The sequence below is a fragment of the Leuresthes tenuis genome, unplaced genomic scaffold, assembly GCF_036924035.1.
Source record: "Leuresthes tenuis unplaced genomic scaffold, fLeuTen1.0.hap1 SCAF_14, whole genome shotgun sequence".
NCBI lineage: Eukaryota > Metazoa > Chordata > Actinopteri > Atheriniformes > Atherinopsidae > Leuresthes > Leuresthes tenuis.
In genome coordinates, this window is record NW_027325368.1 from 14,859,318 (window position 1) to 14,878,580 (window position 19,263).

General features: G+C 39.4%; 3 protein-coding genes across 4 annotated transcripts; 2 read left to right on the forward strand and 1 right to left on the reverse strand.

Annotated features, from left to right (window-relative positions):
- Nucleotides 1-558: 558 nt before the first annotated feature.
- ppp1r7 (protein phosphatase 1, regulatory (inhibitor) subunit 7) lies at nucleotides 559-6,312 on the reverse strand. The gene is made up of 10 exons (XM_072363904.1): nucleotides 6,203-6,312; nucleotides 5,483-5,578; nucleotides 5,228-5,283; nucleotides 4,880-4,945; nucleotides 4,541-4,671; nucleotides 4,295-4,457; nucleotides 4,059-4,175; nucleotides 3,857-3,961; nucleotides 3,656-3,742; nucleotides 559-2,588 (listed from the first exon to the last, which is right to left on the reverse strand). Exons 1-10 carry the CDS (start codon nucleotides 6,300-6,302, stop codon nucleotides 2,412-2,414), a joined length of 1,098 nt encoding a protein of 365 aa, XP_072220005.1. The 5' UTR covers nucleotides 6,303-6,312; the 3' UTR covers nucleotides 559-2,411.
- A 3,775-nt stretch (nucleotides 6,313-10,087) lies between these two features.
- Nucleotides 10,088-12,996, forward strand: LOC140268677 (uncharacterized). The gene is made up of 6 exons (XM_072363630.1): nucleotides 10,088-10,295; nucleotides 11,106-11,288; nucleotides 11,380-11,637; nucleotides 11,753-11,851; nucleotides 12,104-12,121; nucleotides 12,432-12,996. Exons 1-6 carry the CDS (start codon nucleotides 10,229-10,231, stop codon nucleotides 12,512-12,514), a joined length of 708 nt encoding a protein of 235 aa, XP_072219731.1. The 5' UTR covers nucleotides 10,088-10,228; the 3' UTR covers nucleotides 12,515-12,996.
- A 2,179-nt stretch (nucleotides 12,997-15,175) lies between these two features.
- Nucleotides 15,176-18,663, forward strand: cdc20 (cell division cycle 20 homolog). 2 transcript variants are annotated; one of them, XM_072363736.1, is made up of 11 exons: nucleotides 15,176-15,248; nucleotides 15,657-15,867; nucleotides 15,978-16,114; nucleotides 16,195-16,291; nucleotides 16,388-16,513; nucleotides 16,638-16,834; nucleotides 16,913-17,007; nucleotides 17,104-17,338; nucleotides 17,494-17,619; nucleotides 17,728-17,845; nucleotides 18,304-18,663. In XM_072363736.1, the coding sequence occupies exons 2-11, from the start codon at nucleotides 15,678-15,680 to the stop codon at nucleotides 18,480-18,482; spliced, it is 1,500 nt and encodes a 499-aa protein (XP_072219837.1). In that variant the 5' UTR covers nucleotides 15,176-15,248; nucleotides 15,657-15,677; the 3' UTR covers nucleotides 18,483-18,663. The 2 variants fall into 2 exon arrangements, with proteins under 2 accessions (XP_072219837.1, XP_072219836.1); XM_072363735.1 differs by having other exon boundaries at nucleotides 16,913-17,338.
- The last annotated feature ends 600 nt before the right edge of the window (nucleotides 18,664-19,263 follow it).

Sequence of the window (19,263 nt, forward strand, 5' to 3'; positions counted from 1 at the left end):
AAACATTCAGAGGGTATTATGCGGTAAACACGGACCATGGATGCAGTCTGTACGCAGGCAAAAGAAGTCCATTGTCCACATCATTTCAGTAGGTTTTGGTGGTTTATTTATTCATTGCAAGCAAACGAAGAACAAACTTTCTCCAAACTTTTCCTTTCTGCTTCTCTTGCCCTGGTATAAAAAAAACATACGTCCATCCAGGTGCATGCTGGTCCTATACCTGCCTCCCTTCTTATGGGGTGCATGGATCCTCAACAGGCCCATTTTTCTATGAAATCTAGATAGGTAACAGCAGCATTTCTTTAAAACTGCTACATTTTATGTAGATTGAATTTCAATTTCACAAATAAAGAAGCAAGACCAACGACTTTAACTCAGTTATTTTAAACTCTGCAATGCTTCTAGTCTCACAGAGTTGTATATTATTGAGTTGGATATTAATAGCCATAAATGAATAGGCTTTAAGACTTAGTCATATGATCACATAATGTTTAATCAAGCTTCAATAAAATGCACTGTTATCAGTCCTGTGAATTAAATGAACTAAAACCACATAGATTTGCTTCTTAAGAGTACTTTTATTGTTATCTGCATAATACATTCAGTCTGAAAACAGCGTCGACCAAGTCCAAAAACCCAAAGACTCGGTTCTGACAAGGAGCTGAAAGCAGTTTGTGGATAGGCTCCTCCAGTGGCAAGAGACATTTTGTTATTCTATTGCGATAACTCACACAAATCCGTTGTGCTGCAAAGAAACGAAACAGCTGAATAATTCACTTTACAAAGGGAGGGTGGTGATGGCACTGGCTCTCTACGACATGAGATGTCCAATCTAGATTCACAAATACACAGCGTGGCACTTCAAATTCCACTCATTTCAGTTGATCTGAAAATAACATTACATTACATTTTGAAACAGGAATACACAACCTTCTCGCCAATAGTCTTGTATGGGCTCATAATTGATCTACAAATGATTTTTGGATGAGGTCACTAGCATGAATACTTGGGTTTTAAAAGCCTAATTTAAAAAGTTAAACCATCAAATATATAAAAAAAGAACTATTCTACAATATAAACCAGATTTTATATTATTTTTTTTTCCTTGCCCTTAAAGGGAAATTAATGATCGTTTTAGGGTACTTTGACAGTTGAAAGGCCAGCAATTTATAAAAATTTGAGTTATTAGACCACAAAGGTCAGAGAGAGCACCTGGTTTAATACTCTTCATCTAAACTAATGCATTGAACTTTGAAGCCACTTTATTGTATTCATACGTGACCTTTCAGACCTGAGGTGGGGAAGCATTTTACATATAAAAGAGACGCAACTTTGTTTTCTTTTTAGCATTAACATGGGGTAAATTATGAGCATCCAGGGATTATATACAGGAGGCCACCAGAGTAATTAATTTAATGATCACCTCGCTGTTTGATCTAAGCAATACGATGGCAACTATAGTCAATAAATGTACACAATTCATATCCTTAAGTAACCCTGATCTTTGTACATTTGAATTTTTTTTAAATACCCAAATGTGCTTAGAAATTGTCTGCCAACATGAAGTAGCTTATCTTACATTAGTAAACACTTTGTGAGAACAGTAGAGTCATTAGAATATAAATTCTATCCAAATACAATCTACATGTAACGGTTACCTGTTCACATAAAGTTTCTGATATTTTCTTTTAAACTAAAAGAGAACAAAGGCTGTAAATCAGTGATGCATTTAAAAAATAAAAATAAAAAAAATAAAATATACCACTGATTACAAAAACATCTTTTTTTTTTTTTCCTTTTTACATTCTCACTAGTTTTATTTTGCTGCAGAGGTCACTCTCGCTAATCAGCAAATTAATCTGAGCTGCAAAGCGTTTGGGTAACGAACGGATAGGGTGGCTGCTGCCGGTTTATGTAAGAAATACATCCGTTATGTTAATGAGGCTTCCAGTTAGATGAGCCAGGTTAAACCTGGGGGGGGAAGGACAGTTAAGCCTAAAAAGAAAAATATTACAAAAATCTAAATATGTCCTAATTTATAATAATAATAATAATGCCACCTTTTGTTCTAACATGGCGACAGCGCAACTTCCCCATTTTCCTGATGGGCTCTGCATGATTGGGGATCCAAGCTGCATCCCACATGTGAAACAAGAAAACAAACGGAGTGCAGAGGGAGAAATGAGGAAATGAGCGTGGGGCAGTTTTTAATTTTCACAGTTCCACCTTAATAAATAAAAGCTTCCACACAACAGCATAGGTCGAGGTTTGAATGAGTGCATACATGCATACCTTGAGTGAGTTTCGTGTTGGAATGTGTTTTGTGTGTGGAGTGACTACATTAGATTTAGTGAGGCTGATGTGTTTTTGTAGGCAGGGAGGTGGGGCATTATGAGGTCGTACACTGCAGTTTAGAAGCGGATAAAGGTAGCGTCGATCTGGCGCACGGTGGGCAACGCCAGCATGATCTTTCTTCGGTACTGCGGATCTTTCTGTAGGGGGTTCCTTTCAAGATAGACCGTCTCCAGAGTCTTGGCATTCTTCAGCTCATCAAGATCGGACCAGTTGTCGATCTGATTATCGTTCATCTGAAGGAAGATTCAAAAACAACAGGGAAATCAGGCTTATCGTGCTTTGAATAAAAAAATAAATAAATAAAAAAAAACAACTCAAACTTTCACAATAATATTGATATAAACTCAAATAAATCAAATGATCGATTCAACATTTACCACAGAGTTATATGTAAATGGGGAACGTGAGCTCGGCAAAGGACAAACGATGCCTCCATTGAAACCCTGTTTTCTCCACCAAGGCCCAGTGGATTGACACCACACCATTATTGTGCTAAACCTTCAGGGCAGAGTGTCTCTGCATGCATGTGAGGGCTTACTTTCTGTAAAGCTGGCCAGTGGACCAGCAGACACCCAGCCTTTTCGGAATCTTCTTGGTACTCTCACACTATGACAAGCAAGATATCGCAAATTGCTGTCTGGAAGTGACTCCACATCTTTTATCGCCTTCCCCTGCTTTCAAAGGCTGAGTTCGCTTCATTTTCAGGCGCTCAGACAGTTGTTAAGGAGGTGCTCACGCTTGTGCAGTGTTACAAGAATAAAGCAATCAAATAATACATCAGCAATTAAATATTCGTCAGAATATTCATGGTTATGTTCAGAGGTCGGAGCAGCATTTTCTGAAAAGAAATGCCCACCCCGACGACCTTCCAGCTACACAATGACCATTTCAAATGAAGCATAACAGTGCTGAGAAATGTGCCTCAATTAGTTTGGATAACCATAAAATAAGTCAGTTCTTTAAAATATAAAAAGGAATGTCTGCAGAAAACTGAAAGATTAAAAACAAGGCCCAACAATGCCATTTCAAATTCATGAGCGTAAGGACAAAGGCAATGATTTAGATGGCCGAAGAGAAAAAGCCTTTGAAGGCACGTTGACCTGTGGGAAGCTCAAAAATCCCCAAACTTATCTGCCATAAAAAAGGCTTTTTGCACACTCACCTGTTATTAAAACACTTCAATGTTATTATATGTTAATAATTGAACCTCAACTTATCAGTTCCAAAAAAAAAAAAAAACAAAAAAAAAAAAACCTAGATTGTGGTGGTAACGTATCCTTGGCCAAAAGAGAATTCATACCCAGAACTCCTGCAGCTCTGTCAGATGGCTGATGTTCTCAATTTTCTTTACTCGATTAGCAGCGATGTCCAGCGTGGAGAGTTTTTTCTGTGAGAGGAAAACAAACCAAATGTTTGCACGTCCAGAACAAACTATTGTTAACACGTTTGCACAACTCAACCATTTGGTATCCAGACTTTTTCAGAAGTTTCTATAACTCACATTGTTTTCCAGGCCCTCAATGACCTCGATGCCATTGTGGCTCAGATAGAGCTCTTTCAGGTTGACAAGGTTCTGCAGCCCCTCCATTTTAGTAATCCTGTTACTCTGCGAAAGGGACGTGCATTAAAACTATTACTCACTGCTGTTTCAATATACACAAACTCTAATCTTGTTATAAACCTCTACGAGTGTGCCAGGATACCTGAATGCTTAAAACAGTCAGGCTGTGTAAACTGTCCAGATTCTGGAGCTTCGTTATTTTATTGGTGCCAAGAAACAAACTTTGCAAAGATGGAAGCAAATCCAGGTTCTCAATGACCTGTGGACATCACAAAATGACAGACAAGTTAAGATTAAGTTGAAGTCGTGTAATTCTGTACACATTTTTTTTTTGGGCCATGTGTGACATTTCCACCGATTCCACAGCAACAGACTCACCCTAATGCGATTAGAGCCCAACTCCAGCATCTCCAGACCCGAGAGGTGGTCCAGGTTGGCAATGGTGCCGATTTTGTTGTGAAGCAGAAAAAGTTTCTTCAGCCGAGTCAACTGCTCCAAATTTTCCACCTTCCTCAAAACGTTGAACGACACATCAAGCTGCCTGTGGGTTCATTGTAAGAAAAAGAAAAATTCATTCATTCATTAAAAGAATATGTGTTATGAGAGCTCTTTCGCCAGACTTACTCCAATTCTGTGAGGCAGTGAAGGTTTTCCAGTTTGCGGATCTGATTGTCATAGAGATCTAGTTCCCGCAGTGAGCTCAAACTGTCGAGGTTTTCTATCTTTTTGATCAGGTTTTGTCGTAAGGAGAGTGTCTGGATAAGCAAAGAGGTGAAAACAAAGCAATTAAAAGATGCGTTCTCTCGGATATGACAACGTTGAAGCATGGTCGAAAGAAAATGCTGATTTTTGCTTCCTGGTCATAAAAAGAAATTAAAAAGAAACCCTTATTTGTGCACACTGTACTCCAACCTTTACTTCTTAAGTTCATGACAGTGACGCCTACATATTGAGGTTACTTACTTGAGCCTTCTGTAGCACCTCCAGTCCTTCAATTTTTCCAATACGACAATGAACAAGATCAACATCCTGGAAAAAACAAAACATAAAAACCATGGACAACTTGGATGAGGTGCCGGCAACAAGTGCACGGAGCCATTTGTTTTCGTAATGCACTGCCCAGCAAATATACGTGGATCTACATACAGCAACATTTAAACTAAATCTTTATTTAAAGAAAAGAAAGAAAAAAAAATGGATGATTTGCAAACTCCAAACACAAGAAAGGGACTTCTTGAAAGATGGGATTTACAAACATCCAGTGAAAATGAGTGGTTATAGGGGAAGGAGGTAACGAAAGCATCTCTTAACCTCTTCTTCTGGGTCCAAGGTTATAGTGTCCATATCAACGGGGGATTCTTCTTTACCTACAGTGACAGCAAGAATAAATTAGTTCAGTCTTATAAAAAATATTGACACAAAGGCTTCATTAATGCAATATAAAACGATAATAACGGTAATCAATGCAACCGCACAGGAGGACCAATTACTGTTTAACACACTGTAAAGCATCCATGTCAACATTTTGCTTCTAGGGTGGCTGTGCAAGAGATGAGGATGAATTACTTGTGGCAGAGGGCTGGTTGGGGTCCACATCGCCATTGATACTCTTCCTCCTGATTTCATCATCACCAGACTCCTCAGACTCCCCCCTTCGGTCCACTATAGTCAGCAAAGAGAAGCTTCAGTGACACATTTAGATTATGCACATGTAATATGATGCAGAGCCCAGATCCAGCTCCACCTCGTTCACTGGGGAGACAATCAGCATATCTGCCTGCGAGATATATTATCATGATTATGCACAAACGAGCACTGGTAACTATCAGTAACTGGGATTAGGATCCAACCTACCTTTCCAGTCTTACCATTTTGCAAGCTAAATGTTAAGTTCTATACATTTACACACACTGCGAACCATGCTAAGTAGCTAGGTAGCTAACCGAACCAACAAATAACAGGTCAACAAGCAGAATTTTAAACATGTTAAATGCATAAGGCACAAAACGGCACAAAACAAAAGACCAGTTTTCCACGGCGGCACAGTAGCATCTGGGGTAAATGTGGAGAGCAGATTCAGAGTGACTAGACATTAAATGAATAATGTCTGCTAACGTCTTGTTGTTAGCCTGTTAGCTAAACCAAGGATGAAGGTCTGGTCAGCCAGAAGAAAAATTAGTCACCGAGTGGGTCCATATTAAACAGGATGACCGTGTCTAAATAGGTACTAATTTCCCAGTTTGATAGTCACACACCGTCGGCTTATTTTGATATTTATACACTCACCTTCCATGTCTTGAAGCTCTCCAACAGCCTGAGAAGCCATGTTTCCTTTAAACACTCCTGACAAACGCTCGTCCAATCCGGTGGAGGTTCGTGCTGCCATGACACACAAAGGGGCGCTGCTGCCACACATTGGAAACTAACCCAACATTGGGTCAGCACTTTTTTAAAGACTAAAATAATTCCTTAAACTCATGAACCATTTATCATGATTCGCTCTACTGCCCATCTTTAAATGTATAGGAAGCACTCAATGTACACAGATCAGTGATCATTTATCTGTAAAGCCCCACAGCTCATGTGTTCTGCAAACAAAAACACATCAATCATATCTGTGTTTTGGGAGGATTTTTTTTTCTTGAACCATTACTTGATATCATACAGAATTATCAACTCACTATATATAAAATGCTTATCTAACTGAAGTGGATTCTAAGACATGAAAGCAGGCAAAGTCAGTCATGTTATTGACATTGAGATTAGTCGGAAAAGTGATGCACAAAGCTCCAAAACTAAACATTCTCTGGTGCTATACAGCTCATTTGTTTTGTGCCATTTTGAGAAAAAAAATTTCTTTTTCATATCATAGCCCTTTAGCATTCAATCCTGTGTGACTTAATTTCACCAAGATGGTTTCCAGTTTGTCTGCAAATGGATGACAATATAACTTTCACAGAGAAATATTATAATACACTCTATGATATCATCAAGAAATTCAAGAAAGCTGGGCAGATTTCAGTGCCTCAAACAATACTGTATCAACAACTGCCATTCATCAGTAACTGATAAACCGCGTAGGCAAGGGTCTGCTGTGTGAAACCCTTTGTAAGGCATTACAGTACAGAGTTCTGTTTGCAAATACCTCTCAAAACTTTGCTGTGCACAAGAAAAAACATGAAGGGATTTTTGTCCAGAGACAGCATTGATTTCTCTGAGCTCAGATTTCTCTGGGATGGACCATCACATCAGTTCGTCAGCGTCTTGGCAAAGCTTATTTACACTCTGTGATGGCAGCTTTAATGCAGAAAAGTTCACAGAGAACAAGAAATGCTGCCTTCAAAATCACATTCAACAGGACAATGAAAAAACACATTCTGCCCACCTTACAAAGGCAAGGCTGCAGAAGAAGCATCTGGAGATACTGGACTGACCTGCCTGCAGTCTTGACCTGTGCCAGAATTTTAGAAACAAAAAATGTGACAAAGACCAGTACTTTTGCATAACTTGAATGTTTGCAGGAAGAGTTGGACAAAGCAGCTCTTGAAGCACTTCCTTGCGTGGTCCCTTCGATGCCGGAAGATCTTTTGAATCAAACATCCTCAATGATTTCTTGTAAAAGCTATAAATTGTTGTTAAAATGATCATGGTTGTCTGTATCCTTCTGGAAACAATATATTTAGGTAATTTCACTTTGTAAAAGTATTAAAGCCATATTGAACTACACAAAGAATGAACGGAACTCCTAAAACACCCTCACTGTGCTCTCACAGCAGCATGTTTATACAATCCCTTTATACAATCCCCATCTGCATACCTTTCCCTTTTAGAACAGGCCTGCAGAGCACTTAGGGACTTACTGCCATCTGAAGATGACAACATTAGCCCCATAAAATTCTTTTTATAATGACATTTCATGGGATGTTCAGTGGTGCAGCTCACAGCAAGAAGGCTTTAGTGACTTTGGATAAAAGCGTCTGCTAAATGCATAAACATAGACATAAGAAGGCCTTTCCAAGTGTGTTTCTGTGTGTCTTCCCTGTGCCTGCATGGGCTCGTGTTTACTCCAACAGTCCAAACACATGCATGCTAAGTTGACTGGTGATTCTAAATTCTCTGCAAGTGTGAGTGAGAGGGTGCACACTGCAGTCTATTACTCTGTGTTGGGCTTGTCCAATCAAACCAGCTGAGACAAAGTAGGCTCCGGTATTTAACAAAAATGTTACTGCAGTCGCAGTTACTGCTGAAATCAGCTCAAAATATATCATCAGCCTGCCCCTGTGTCATATTTCTGATAACCTAAGGGCTTTTATTTCTTATGTAAAGCGAAGATAGGATTAAAAAAAGGAACAAACAGTGTAATTCATACTTGACCATATGCTGATGGGGAGAAAGAGCTAAACAAAATGTTCCTGATTATCAGACCTGTGAAAACAACAGATTGTATCAGTCAGGATAACAGTTGAATAAAGTCTTCGTCTAACTGGGCCACTCTCTAAATATTTTCAGAAGCCAAACGGCACAGAATCATTGACAGTTACATTTATTAATTAACTCTTCTGAAAGGTTAACAACAAAAAACAGAATCTTCGTTTGTGTAGAAACTAAAGCAAAAATGCAGTCTTAAGGGTTGGAATATATACCATGGCCATTGCACTTGTAGAGAAAATAAAGGGCTAAGATAAAGAACGGAAGGATCATTGTAAAAATAATAACAATAATAATTACGTGCATTTCTCACACACATTCCAGAAACTGCATTTCCCAAAAGTCAGTGTTAGCTAACAGGAAGTTGACATGAGTGGAATGTGATTTTTATTTCAGAAACAGAGATACCATCACCTTATGGTGCAGCAGTGTAAAGAATGACAGCTTCTGCTCCTGCTTCCTGACCAGTTGCTGCAAAACGTCTCTGATTTGCCTGACTTTGAATCCAAACCGTTGCCTGCAGTGTTATTACTAAATTAACTGTAGGATTATGCACTAATCCCCACCACTTTTTTTAGAAACGGCAGAATGTGTTCCTGACAGTTTTTGAAAACATTATTTCTAATACTGAAAAATACATTGAACTAAGACATTTCGAGAAATAACTGATACCACTGGGAGAGCTACGTCTGCGCAATCTGACGTTAAAAATAGAAGTGACATTTGTGTATCGTGGGTAAACTACTTGGCTACATGGCTCATCAGTTGTTGTGGGCGGTTACATCTCGCTTTGTTGTGTGAGGAAGCAGAAGATGCATGCCTCTGCAGCCACAGTAAAGTAGATGTTAAAGAGTATGAGTCATAATAGTCAGCGTAGAAGTATCTGGATAAGCTGTAGTCTAGTTTTATGGGAGGTTCATGTGTTTTATCCCTTTGTGTAATGAAAATATCATGTTTATGAAAGCCACCATGTCACTATCATAATTAATCGATAGAGCAACCTGTAGCCACGAAACTACCGTAGTTACAAGCTGTTAGCCAGGCTGCATCAGTCGAAATGAATCAGAACACTCCCAACTCCCATTGTTTTGGGACCAAACAGCTGCAAATTCCTTCAAACTCAGAATAGGTCATAAATAGTTAACCTTGACTTATGAACTGTTGAACGCTCCATCTGAATTTTTCTGAATTAAACTAAAGTAAGAGTAATAGTTTTCCATGCAGCACTTAATTAGGCCTATGTATTATATTTGGAGAAAATAACTATCATCATAATTCATATCACATGTTAATATATTCCTTAGGTACAATAATGATAACAAATACAAAGCCCATCTCTCTACCACTCTGAGTTTCTCAGAATCTTAGATTAATTTTCATAACATCTTTTTTTTTAATGTACAGAAGAACTAAGATATAGCAACTTAAACACTGAATGTTACTCTATAAACGTATTGTTCAACCCAGTATGAATGCAACTTCATTCCTTTAACACAAAGCTGTACTGGATCCCTGTCCCCAGCAGGTTACTGGGTATTGCTGCCATGGTTACAGTATGGATTGGACTAACTTCTAACACCTGATAGGAGAAGTTCGGGGACCATGTAAGTTCGCCATCTTTAAACGGCTTTTCAGACTCATTACTGACCCTGTGAGTGAGGACTTTCCAGCAGCCAATCAGAAACTGCATGGACATTTAAAAGCAAAACTAACTCGAGTTGCTCGGCCAAAGGGGGAGTGCTTTTCAGTATTTTATGTTTAAAGTTTGAACAGATGTGACGACCATCTTATCCGAGCGCTGTTTGAATGACTTAACGCATTCGTGCTTTGGTATTTTACGGTTGAGCTCTGTTTGAAACCGAAAGCTGCCTTAAAGCAAAAGAGATGCATTTTCGTAGTATTGTTGCGTTACTGTGGTGTCACTTATCGCAGGCTGTTCCTTCTCCGGTCGGTAAGACTTGTCTCTTTTTCATTTAATTTAATTTTGTTGCATTGCATTAATTTACAGCATCTAATTGCACGATACTGCACGAGTAAATATGTTTTTTAAGACTTAAAACTGACGAAGAAACGGTTTTATGCACCTTAACGTTGCCCAGTAACACACAAATTGATGCCTGCTGCTAATAAATCCAAGTCAATCGTTTGGTTGAGATTGTTTTTTTTAATTCCTAGTCTTTTACACCTCAATTTTGGACCGGGTAGTTCATTGCAGGGATGACTAACAGCGCGTTAAAACCTGCCTCTGCTTCTCGGTTTTTGTTGACACGGACAGGGCGCGGTTGCCTAAACTCTGATTTTATGTTTTTATGATGCGCGTTTATATATTTTTAGTAATTGATTTAAAGCTGCACGGCTATTGTTCGTAACTGAGTCCTACAAATGAGCTAGGGCCATGTAAAATTGCCTACAAAACATTGTGTACCTGTAAACATCCGGGTGAGGCCATCTGACAGGACAATGTCAACAAAAACTGTCGAGAGGAAAAAAAGTGGTTGCATCAAGTTGTACTGCTGCAAAACGGCTAGCATTTTAAAGCTTGTTTTTAATATTATTATATATATATATAAAATGATAAATGCATTTCTTGAATATTAAGAAATTGATTGATTTTGTTTATTTATTTTTTATCGTTTTATCGTTCACTGCACTCGAGCGCCAGCTTTTGCTTCTAGTTTTGTTTTCAACCACAAATGAAAATTAAATGCAGGACGGGTATTGGATTAGCAATGCATCTTCCTTATTTTCTGACCCTTTGCAGATGCCATCGTAGTTCAGATCCAGCAGTGGGGTGACGTTGGAACTCAGCACGTCACACAGCAGGTTCTTCTCAATGGCGTCTCTTTTACCAGCTCGGACCAGGAAATCAACAGCATTCTCCAGACCATGTCAGTTGGTGCACTTCTGCCAGCTGGCATCGGCATCAACCAGATTCCAGCCCTGAGTAAGACAATTAGATGGTACTATTAATGACCGTGCAACCACAACTTGGATCCAATTTCATGGGTATTCATTTATTCTTGTCAATTTCATAGATGACCACACAATCCTTCGCTCTCGAGAATGCATACTAGAAGGGCCTCAGTTGCACTGGACTGACCGCTTGTTGTATGACGGTAAGGTGTATCTGACTCTGAACCATAATGACACATGGACTGCTCATGAGCCTCAAGCAGTGGCCTTCAAAGTGCTTTGGGACCAGGACGTGCAGCGCACAAGGACCGAGAAGACCCGACTGCAGGAAGGATGTGTCCAGCTGATAAGAGAACTCCGGCTCTCTGAGGAACAGTCAGGTGTGGTGTTTCTCTTCTGGGCATTTTTAAGCGCTATATTAAACAAGTTTGTCCACCGTGACTGCGGTGATGCAAGAATGCAGTGCTATAAATGTTTTTTGTTCTTTCCCTGTAGCTCCAGGAATTTCTTTGCCTCATTTGCTGATTCCAATCTTGGCAGTAGTGGCATTTATTGGACTAATTGCTGTCAGTATTCTTGTCTCTAAAAGTCGGGGTAAGCAAATAACACTTTTTCCCCATTTTGGATAATGAATTGTATTGTACAACCTGTTATCACACCTCAAACATGGCTTCATGAGACAGAAGTTTAACACAGTAGTTTTCTTGTCTGCTAACTTTTGACCTCTGCTTTAAAGTTAGACTCTGTCATGCACACAAAATGCAGCTAAACTTGTCACATGATTATTTGTACTGTATCTCCTACTTGCAGTTGATCATGTGTTGTCTTTTTCCACACTGCCTTTAGGTTCAACTCTCCCTGGAGGTAAGCTACAACAATCCCTGCATTTCACTTTTATACGCTTTCTGGACACTTCCCAGCTGACATTCTTGGAAGATTGAAAAAAAGTTGAATATTAAATGCACTCCTCACCACATACCCTTTTTTTAGATGAGTACATTTTAAGGTGCTTCTGGGCATGTCATGTGGTTTTTGTCAGTCCTGACTCACCCAATTTTATGTATAATATGACCTCGGTTATCTCGATAGAAAAATCCTCACAAATCATGTGATCTATTTGTGCATCTGTACGCTAAGCTTATTCTATTTGGTTTTTATTTCGCTTTCCTTTCAGGTATCATCGGCTCAGTTATACATTACCCCAAAGGCATGAACAACATGACCCCAGATGTAAAAGGTGGTTACTGTAGCTTGTAATCCAAAGTGTCAGCTGAATGACGCTTGCAAACCGAAGTCCACTTCCTGTTGCAACCCCCAAACCGTGTGGGGGACGCTGTACCGTGAATGTGACCAAAGCTTTGTTACAGCAATCCACTGTAATGAACCAAACAAAATGCTGGTGGGCTTTATTTCCAGCAGCATTGTCCTGCACTTTTTTTTTATCCATTTATCACACTTTGCCCTGAGACTTTTAACACATTTATTTCATGCATTCACGCCTGCACAACAATATAAATGCTGTAGACCGCCTGTAGTAATGTAAAAGGTTCTTATTAAACAAGTTAATACCTCTGAGGGATGTTCCCATGATGTTTTAATGTCTGTGTTTAAGATAATTTGTGAAAATGTCTCTAGCATGAACAGTATTTTATGTCTGTCATGACGTTCTCTTTGACTTTACTGAAACGGTGCCAACACTGGACGAATGTTTTTCTATTAGGGCTGTTCCTCTTTCAGAATATGTTTAATAAAGATATATAACCTGTTTAAATTTTCTTTGGAGTACACTTCTTGGGGGGGCATTTAAAAATGAGTAATTTATGGACTGCAATTTATTTTTGAATATTTTTAATGAAATTCCAAAGGCACAAAATTGTAATTTCAGTAAAGTTTCTCTCTTGAGGCTGCACGGTGGTGTGGTGGTTAGCACCGGTTCCAGGTCCAACTCCCAGGTGGGGCCTTTCTGTGTATGCGTGGGTTCTCTCCGGGTACAAAAACATGCTTGTTTGGTTAATTGGTGACTCTAAAATTGTCCTTAGGAGTGAGTGTGAGCGTGTGTGGTTGTTTGTCTCTGTGTGGCCCTGTGATGGACTGGTGACCTGTACAGGGTTTACGCCGCCTCTCGCCCAATGACCGCTGGGATATTCTCCAGCCCCCTCACAACTCGACTAACGGCTTAAGCGGGTATAGAAAATGGATGGATGGATGGGTTTCTCTCTTATTGCTGAGTGGACGAAAGGGGAGGGTTTTTGAAAAAACATGCATCGAGAGAGAGAAAGGTCCGAACATGGAAATTAGGTTAGGGTGAGCTGTAATATATTGAATTGGTGTTGAATATGTTTTATTTCTCTGTAAATTTGGATGTTTCCTGAATTGGTGTTTTATGCATACAACTAAATTGTGTTGCAGTATGCTAGAAATCATTTTTGTTTTTTTTTTTCTGTACACACTTCATAATTTTTTTTAAAAGGCTGTGTGTCCAGGTTTTTGACTAGAACCATCAATGTTAAGCTCTATGTGGACTGATTCTGAGGGCTTGAGCCAGACAAGTTTTTCATTAGTCCATAGCCAAGAAGCCAACTGTCTCCTTTAAAATTTGTCATTCAGTACCAAAATCATCATTTATGTGTAGAAATCATTCCAACTGCAGCAATAAAGTGTTATAATTGGCTTTGTTCTTAGACATTATGTATTCATATTCTGTATTCTCTATGTTCCTAGCTGGTACTTTTCCACTCTGCTCCTACTGCACAATCGATGACCTTAAAATGGTCCAAGACCTTAGAATGACATAAACAACTGGGTCAGACAAAATATCTCTATTAGGGCAGATAGGTCATACACACATTGTTTATCACATCCAAAGAACACAACAAGGACAGCGGCTGGCCTAATCATGCCACTAAAAACTGGTCAATTATACTCTGACAAGTGTGAATACAACTTCTGTGAGATAAAGCTGAATATAAATATGAAATGTTTCCGGATATCGGGGCTCGGCCTGACGGATTTCCTGCGGGAGCTCTGGCACTCCGAGTCCAGCGCTGCAATATACTTTACATGTGATCACTAATAAATACTTTATTTAATAAAATATTTCTCCAGCTTGTTCTTGGGCTTCCAATGAAAGAATTGGGCTAACAAAAGGTAATAATTTACATAACACTTCCTGTTTTTAGTGCTTCTGAGGTAAATGTGTAATTTGTGACACTTTCATAGAGGGGAAGAGAGGCTGATGGGGCCATGGCTGCTCAAGATTCTGTTGACTATTGAGCAAGTTTCAGTGTGATTTGAGAAAGTTGACTAAAAAAAAAATGGCCTCAGTGTTGCAGTAACTTGCAATCTACACTTTCAGTTCTACGTAGACATTACAACTTGCTTATCCATTTGTTCATACCGCAATAATTTATTTGGTTTCGAAGCACACCCATCTGATCATTTAATGTTTTCAATGTAATTATTGCACTCAAATTAAACTGAATGAGCAAATAAATGTTTTATTTTGGCTTGATGGTAAAACATTTCATCATAACTATTTTCGGTATATGTCATGACTTTTACAAATGATTAATTTAGGAAAAACAATTCCATAAGGATGGGTCATTGATTTATAAAATGCCTAATATGGTTCATGATTAAACATTTTTTAACACTATTTAATTAGTGGAGAAATTCACCCATTTTGTTTGATCTTATTCTATTTTATGTCACAAGCCGTAATATAATCTCTGAGCAGTAGGTGGCGATAAATATTAAGGTTCACATTTCGTCGTTATTTTCAGGAAATGACGTCCCTGATATCCACCAATCAGATTAACGCGTTTGAAAACGTTACCATAGCAATATGGCGGACTCTTGAATGAACCAATCATTGAAGCGCTGTGTGGCATTTAAATTGTGTTGCGTCATTGCGGCGAAATTCAAATTTTTAGAGAAAGACGAGAGAGAAAAACAAACGATTCTCCCTTGTGATCCACGCTTTCTCTGAGAGGTGAGCTCGCTGTGTTGATCTCGGAGTTATCTGATACTTCGGTAACCTTGAATATGTTTTGTTTAAATTGGTCATTGACACAGTAGTGATTGCGCTTCTTCATTTTATGTTGCGTTAATAATTCCTTTCGACAATGTTACATGGGCAAATGTGAATCCTACTTCCTTTAGTTCATTTAACTGACTTATTTATTGGTATAATCATGCCGAGATAGCGGACTCGTTTTAAATGCAAGTAAATGCAATTAAGCAATGCAAAGAAAATTAGTTAATTATCATAGACTGTTGACAGCAACGCATGAAACATTTAGCATTAGCATGGGTCGCCCTCTCTATCACGCTTAAAACGCATGTCAAAGAAAAAATCTGATCACTGATGTGCCTACATTTCCTTTGCGTTGATACCCAGGTCTGTGAAAACGTGGATAAGATGGCGCACTTTGGGTTTGAGAACGACATCCACAGTATTTTGAAGCTAGACATGCCTATCACAAACGCTCCCATGGCGAGGTGGCAGAGAAAGGCAAGCTCATCCAACACATCCGCCACGAACGGTTTGTCACCCGGAAAGTCTGCTAATGTGTCGCTGAGTTCATCAAAAACGCCGAGCAAAACGCCAGGTAACATTGGTTCATTTGTGTTTGTGCAACGTCAAAACGCGCTGAAGAGAGCTCCGATGTCTCTTATTCAATTTGTACTAATGTCCTGTTGTTCCTTTTTCTTATTGAAGGCAAAAGCAAAAAAACGCCCTCAAAGATGGGGGGCGATCGCTTCATTCCCATTAGAAACAGCAAACAAATGGACGTGGCAAATTTCCTGCTTTCAAAGGAGAATGAGCCGGTTGACGCAAACGCAGCAGGCCCATCAGTAAGTCATATGGTACGTTTCCTCACCAAGCCTTTAATATAGATCAGGTATTTTATTGATTATACCAACTGTGTTTACAGGAAAGTCAAAAAGCTTGGTCTGTGTCATTGAATGGATACAACATTGAAGAGGCAAAGATCCTCCATCTTGGAGGGAAACCTCTTAATGCACCAGAAGGTAGTGTGCGATCCTCAATGTGATTTGGTATGGAGAATTGTTTCTTTATTTTTTTCTAATATGGCCTATAACTTAAGTCTTCCTCTGCTTTTTCAGGTTATCAAAACAACTTGAAAGTCCTCTACAGTCAGGGTACAACCCCTGCTTCTGTGAAAAAGACGAGATATATATCTTCAACACCTGACAGAATCTTGGATGCCCCCGATCTTAGAAATGATTTTTGTAAGTTCAGCATTGCATTCTGACACCAGTAGCGTAACAACACCCCACTAAGAATGAACACCTGTATTAATTTCTCAGATTAATTTTTGTCTCCCATCACACATTTGTTCATGTTTCTCTGCAGATTTAAATCTGCTTGACTGGAGCAGTCGAAACTTTCTTGCTGTGGCGCTTCATAACAGTGTGTACCTGTGGGATGCCACTCAAGGAGACATCCATCTTCTGATGAAGATGGAACGCGAAGAAGACTACGTCTGCTCACTGTCCTGGACCAAAGAGGGGAGCTACCTAGCTGTTGGCACCAGTGACTGCAAAGTTCAGGTAAGTGAGGTGTTAGACACGCCACATTTGCACATGAGGATACAGGACAAATTGTGACTCTCTCTTTGTGTTCCTTAGCTTTGGGATGTTGAAAATCAGAAGCGCTTGCGCAGCATGCCGAGTCACACAGCTAGAGTTGGAAGTCTGAGCTGGAATGACCATGTTCTTTCCAGGTACAGTTTATCTCTGATACAAAAGGGTGAAACCAAATGGTCACAAATGCTTCTTCAAAACATTTCAAATTTACTCAACTCTTTTCCATCCCTCAGTGGGTCCAGATCTGGACACATCCACCACCACGATGTCAGGGTGGCAGACCATCACATTTGCACACTTGCTGCTCACTCACAAGAGGTGTGCGGCCTTAAGTGGTCGCCTGATGGGCGATACCTGGCCAGCGGAGGCAATGACAACTTGGTGTGTTTATGGCCCCGTGTGCAGGAGGGTGGCGCCAGTGACAGTCAGTTGATCCGCTGCTGGAGTGAGCATCAGGGAGCTGTCAAGGTGAGAGTTTGTCTATTTTAATTTTTTTTTCGTGCCAGACAAGGTCTTCTATTTTGTTTACATAGAATTTATCTAAAATGCTGTCATAATAAAGTGTAGATACTTTTCGTGCCACAGACTGAAGTCAAAACATATGCCTGTGTGTGGTGTTGTAGGCTTTGGCCTGGTGTCCTTGGCAGTCAAATATTCTTGCATCTGGAGGTGGCACGAGTGACCGTCACATCCGCATCTGGAATGTAAACAGCGGCTCATGCATCAGCTCACTTGACACTCAGTCCCAGGTAACTGAAGCTCCAAATCCCTGTTTTGTTACCCTGAAATGACCTTGGATGCTTTAAAGAAATGTTTGTTGTTTGGTTACAACACACCTCTTGTTTGAAACCTTTCAGATCTCGTCACTGGTATTTGCACCCAACTACAAGGAACTGGTTTCTGCTCATGGATATGCCCACAACAATGTGGCTATCTGGAAGTACCCTTCTCTTACCAAAGTCGCAGAGCTCAATGGTAAGGAACCATTTGGGGGGGTTCCCAATACTTTTAAATTTATTTTTGCCCCTCTAGTCTATATGGCTTTCAGTCTGAGATCAGCTGTCTTTGCGAGCTAATTCGCTAATAGAATTGCATCAGAAATGGTGTGTTTTTACTGTTAAGTCCATGTTTACCAGCAAGTCTACATAAACTGCCTGCAAATATACCTAATCTTTGGAAATAATGTCCATTGGGAAAGACATTGCTACTAGCTATAAGGCCTAACAGATTTTTCAAAAGGGAGTGATGTCATTGCATTTGTAAAATGGGCAGGGATGTTCCAATCACAATAGGTGATGGGTGATTCATTCTAATGCCATGAAGGAGTCTAATTGAAGCTGTGACTAGATCAAAGGTGCACGTCCATGCCAGGTTTCAGTGGGGCTTTACTTGAAGAGGAGCTGTTCTTAACCTAAAATTATTTCATATTTTAGGTCACGAGGACAGAGTTCTCAACCTGATTCTGAGCCCGGACTTCTCTACAGTTGCGACTGTTGCTGGAGATGAAACTATTCGTCTGTGGAAGAGCTTTGAAATGGATCCTGTCAAGAAGAAGGCTAAAGAGAGGATGATCAAGTCAACTAGCAGTGTCATACATCAGTCTATCAGATAGATGGGCTTTGTCTTAAAGTTTAAGTTTTTTTTTTTTTAAAGTTTTTTTTTAAATGCCGTTGTTTTATTTAATCCACAATAAAGATTACCACCCAGATCTTGTTCCTGTTGGTGGCATAAAGGGTTGTAGGTCAATAGCTGAGAGACATGCAGGGGTGGTAAAGTCTGTAAAATTTTATTTTCTCTTGAGATTAATTTATAACCTACAGTTTGCTTTTATTGTCTGATGCATTGTTTACATTGGAATGGGTTATAAATAAATGGTATGTTACCATTATTTTACAGGTATTGATTCTTGCATGTTGTAAACTGTAGTACTATCGAATTCAATCATTTAATAAATCTTCCTGTAAACTCTGATTTGATCTTTGGAGACTAGTTTGTATCCTATTGATCTTTCCTTATGGATCATCTCTTAGGGAAGATGGGCTTCATGAAATTTTTTCTTGAAGCCCATCTTCCCTGTCTAGTTTGCGTAGAGGGAGAAGTTTTGATCGAGTCACTTGTGTGCAGTTCCAAATGAATGTGTGCTGTGTGAATGAATAATTCACAAAAGGAGCCTTAAGGATCAATGGAGGGAGACTTTACTAATTAAAAGCATGATTAGCTAAAAAAAAAGACTTGATGCCATTTTGGGAAATTTACTCCAAACCCACATTTTTGTTCAGCAATGCAATAAGAAAAGCCTTATTTATATTCTGCAGCGTGAGGCTAGCTTGTTTAGTTTTAGTGTAAACCAAATTATGTATTTCATGTTAAGGTTTTAGTTCAGCATCAGTTTG

What these genes read in the sequence shown, in the direction of transcription:
- cdc20 (XM_072363735.1), top strand. Translation starts at nt 15,678, where the DNA reads ATGGCGCACTTTGGGTTTGAGAACGACATCCACAGTATTTTGAAGCTA. An exon ending in AACGCCGAGCAAAACGCCAG is followed by an intron (nt 15,868 to 15,977) that starts GTAACATTGGTT and finishes TTCTTATTGAAG; the next exon opens with GCAAAAGCAAAAAAACGCCC. An exon ending in CCAGTGACTGCAAAGTTCAG is followed by an intron (nt 16,835 to 16,912) that starts GTAAGTGAGGTG and finishes TGTGTTCCTTAG; the next exon opens with CTTTGGGATGTTGAAAATCA.
- LOC140268677 (XM_072363630.1), top strand. Translation starts at nt 10,229, where the DNA reads ATGCATTTTCGTAGTATTGTTGCGTTACTGTGGTGTCACTTATCGCAG. An exon ending in GGCTGTTCCTTCTCCGGTCG is followed by an intron (nt 10,296 to 11,105) that starts GTAAGACTTGTC and finishes GACCCTTTGCAG; the next exon opens with ATGCCATCGTAGTTCAGATC. An exon ending in GCTCTCTGAGGAACAGTCAG is followed by an intron (nt 11,638 to 11,752) that starts GTGTGGTGTTTC and finishes CTTTCCCTGTAG; the next exon opens with CTCCAGGAATTTCTTTGCCT.
- ppp1r7 (XM_072363904.1), bottom strand. Translation starts at nt 6,302, where the DNA reads ATGGCAGCACGAACCTCCACCGGATTGGACGAGCGTTTGTCAGGAGTG. An exon ending in CACTGCCTCACAGAATTGGA is followed by an intron (nt 4,458 to 4,540) that starts GTAAGTCTGGCG and finishes ATGAACCCACAG; the next exon opens with GCAGCTTGATGTGTCGTTCA. An exon ending in TGACTGTTTTAAGCATTCAG is followed by an intron (nt 3,962 to 4,058) that starts GTATCCTGGCAC and finishes TCCCTTTCGCAG; the next exon opens with AGTAACAGGATTACTAAAAT.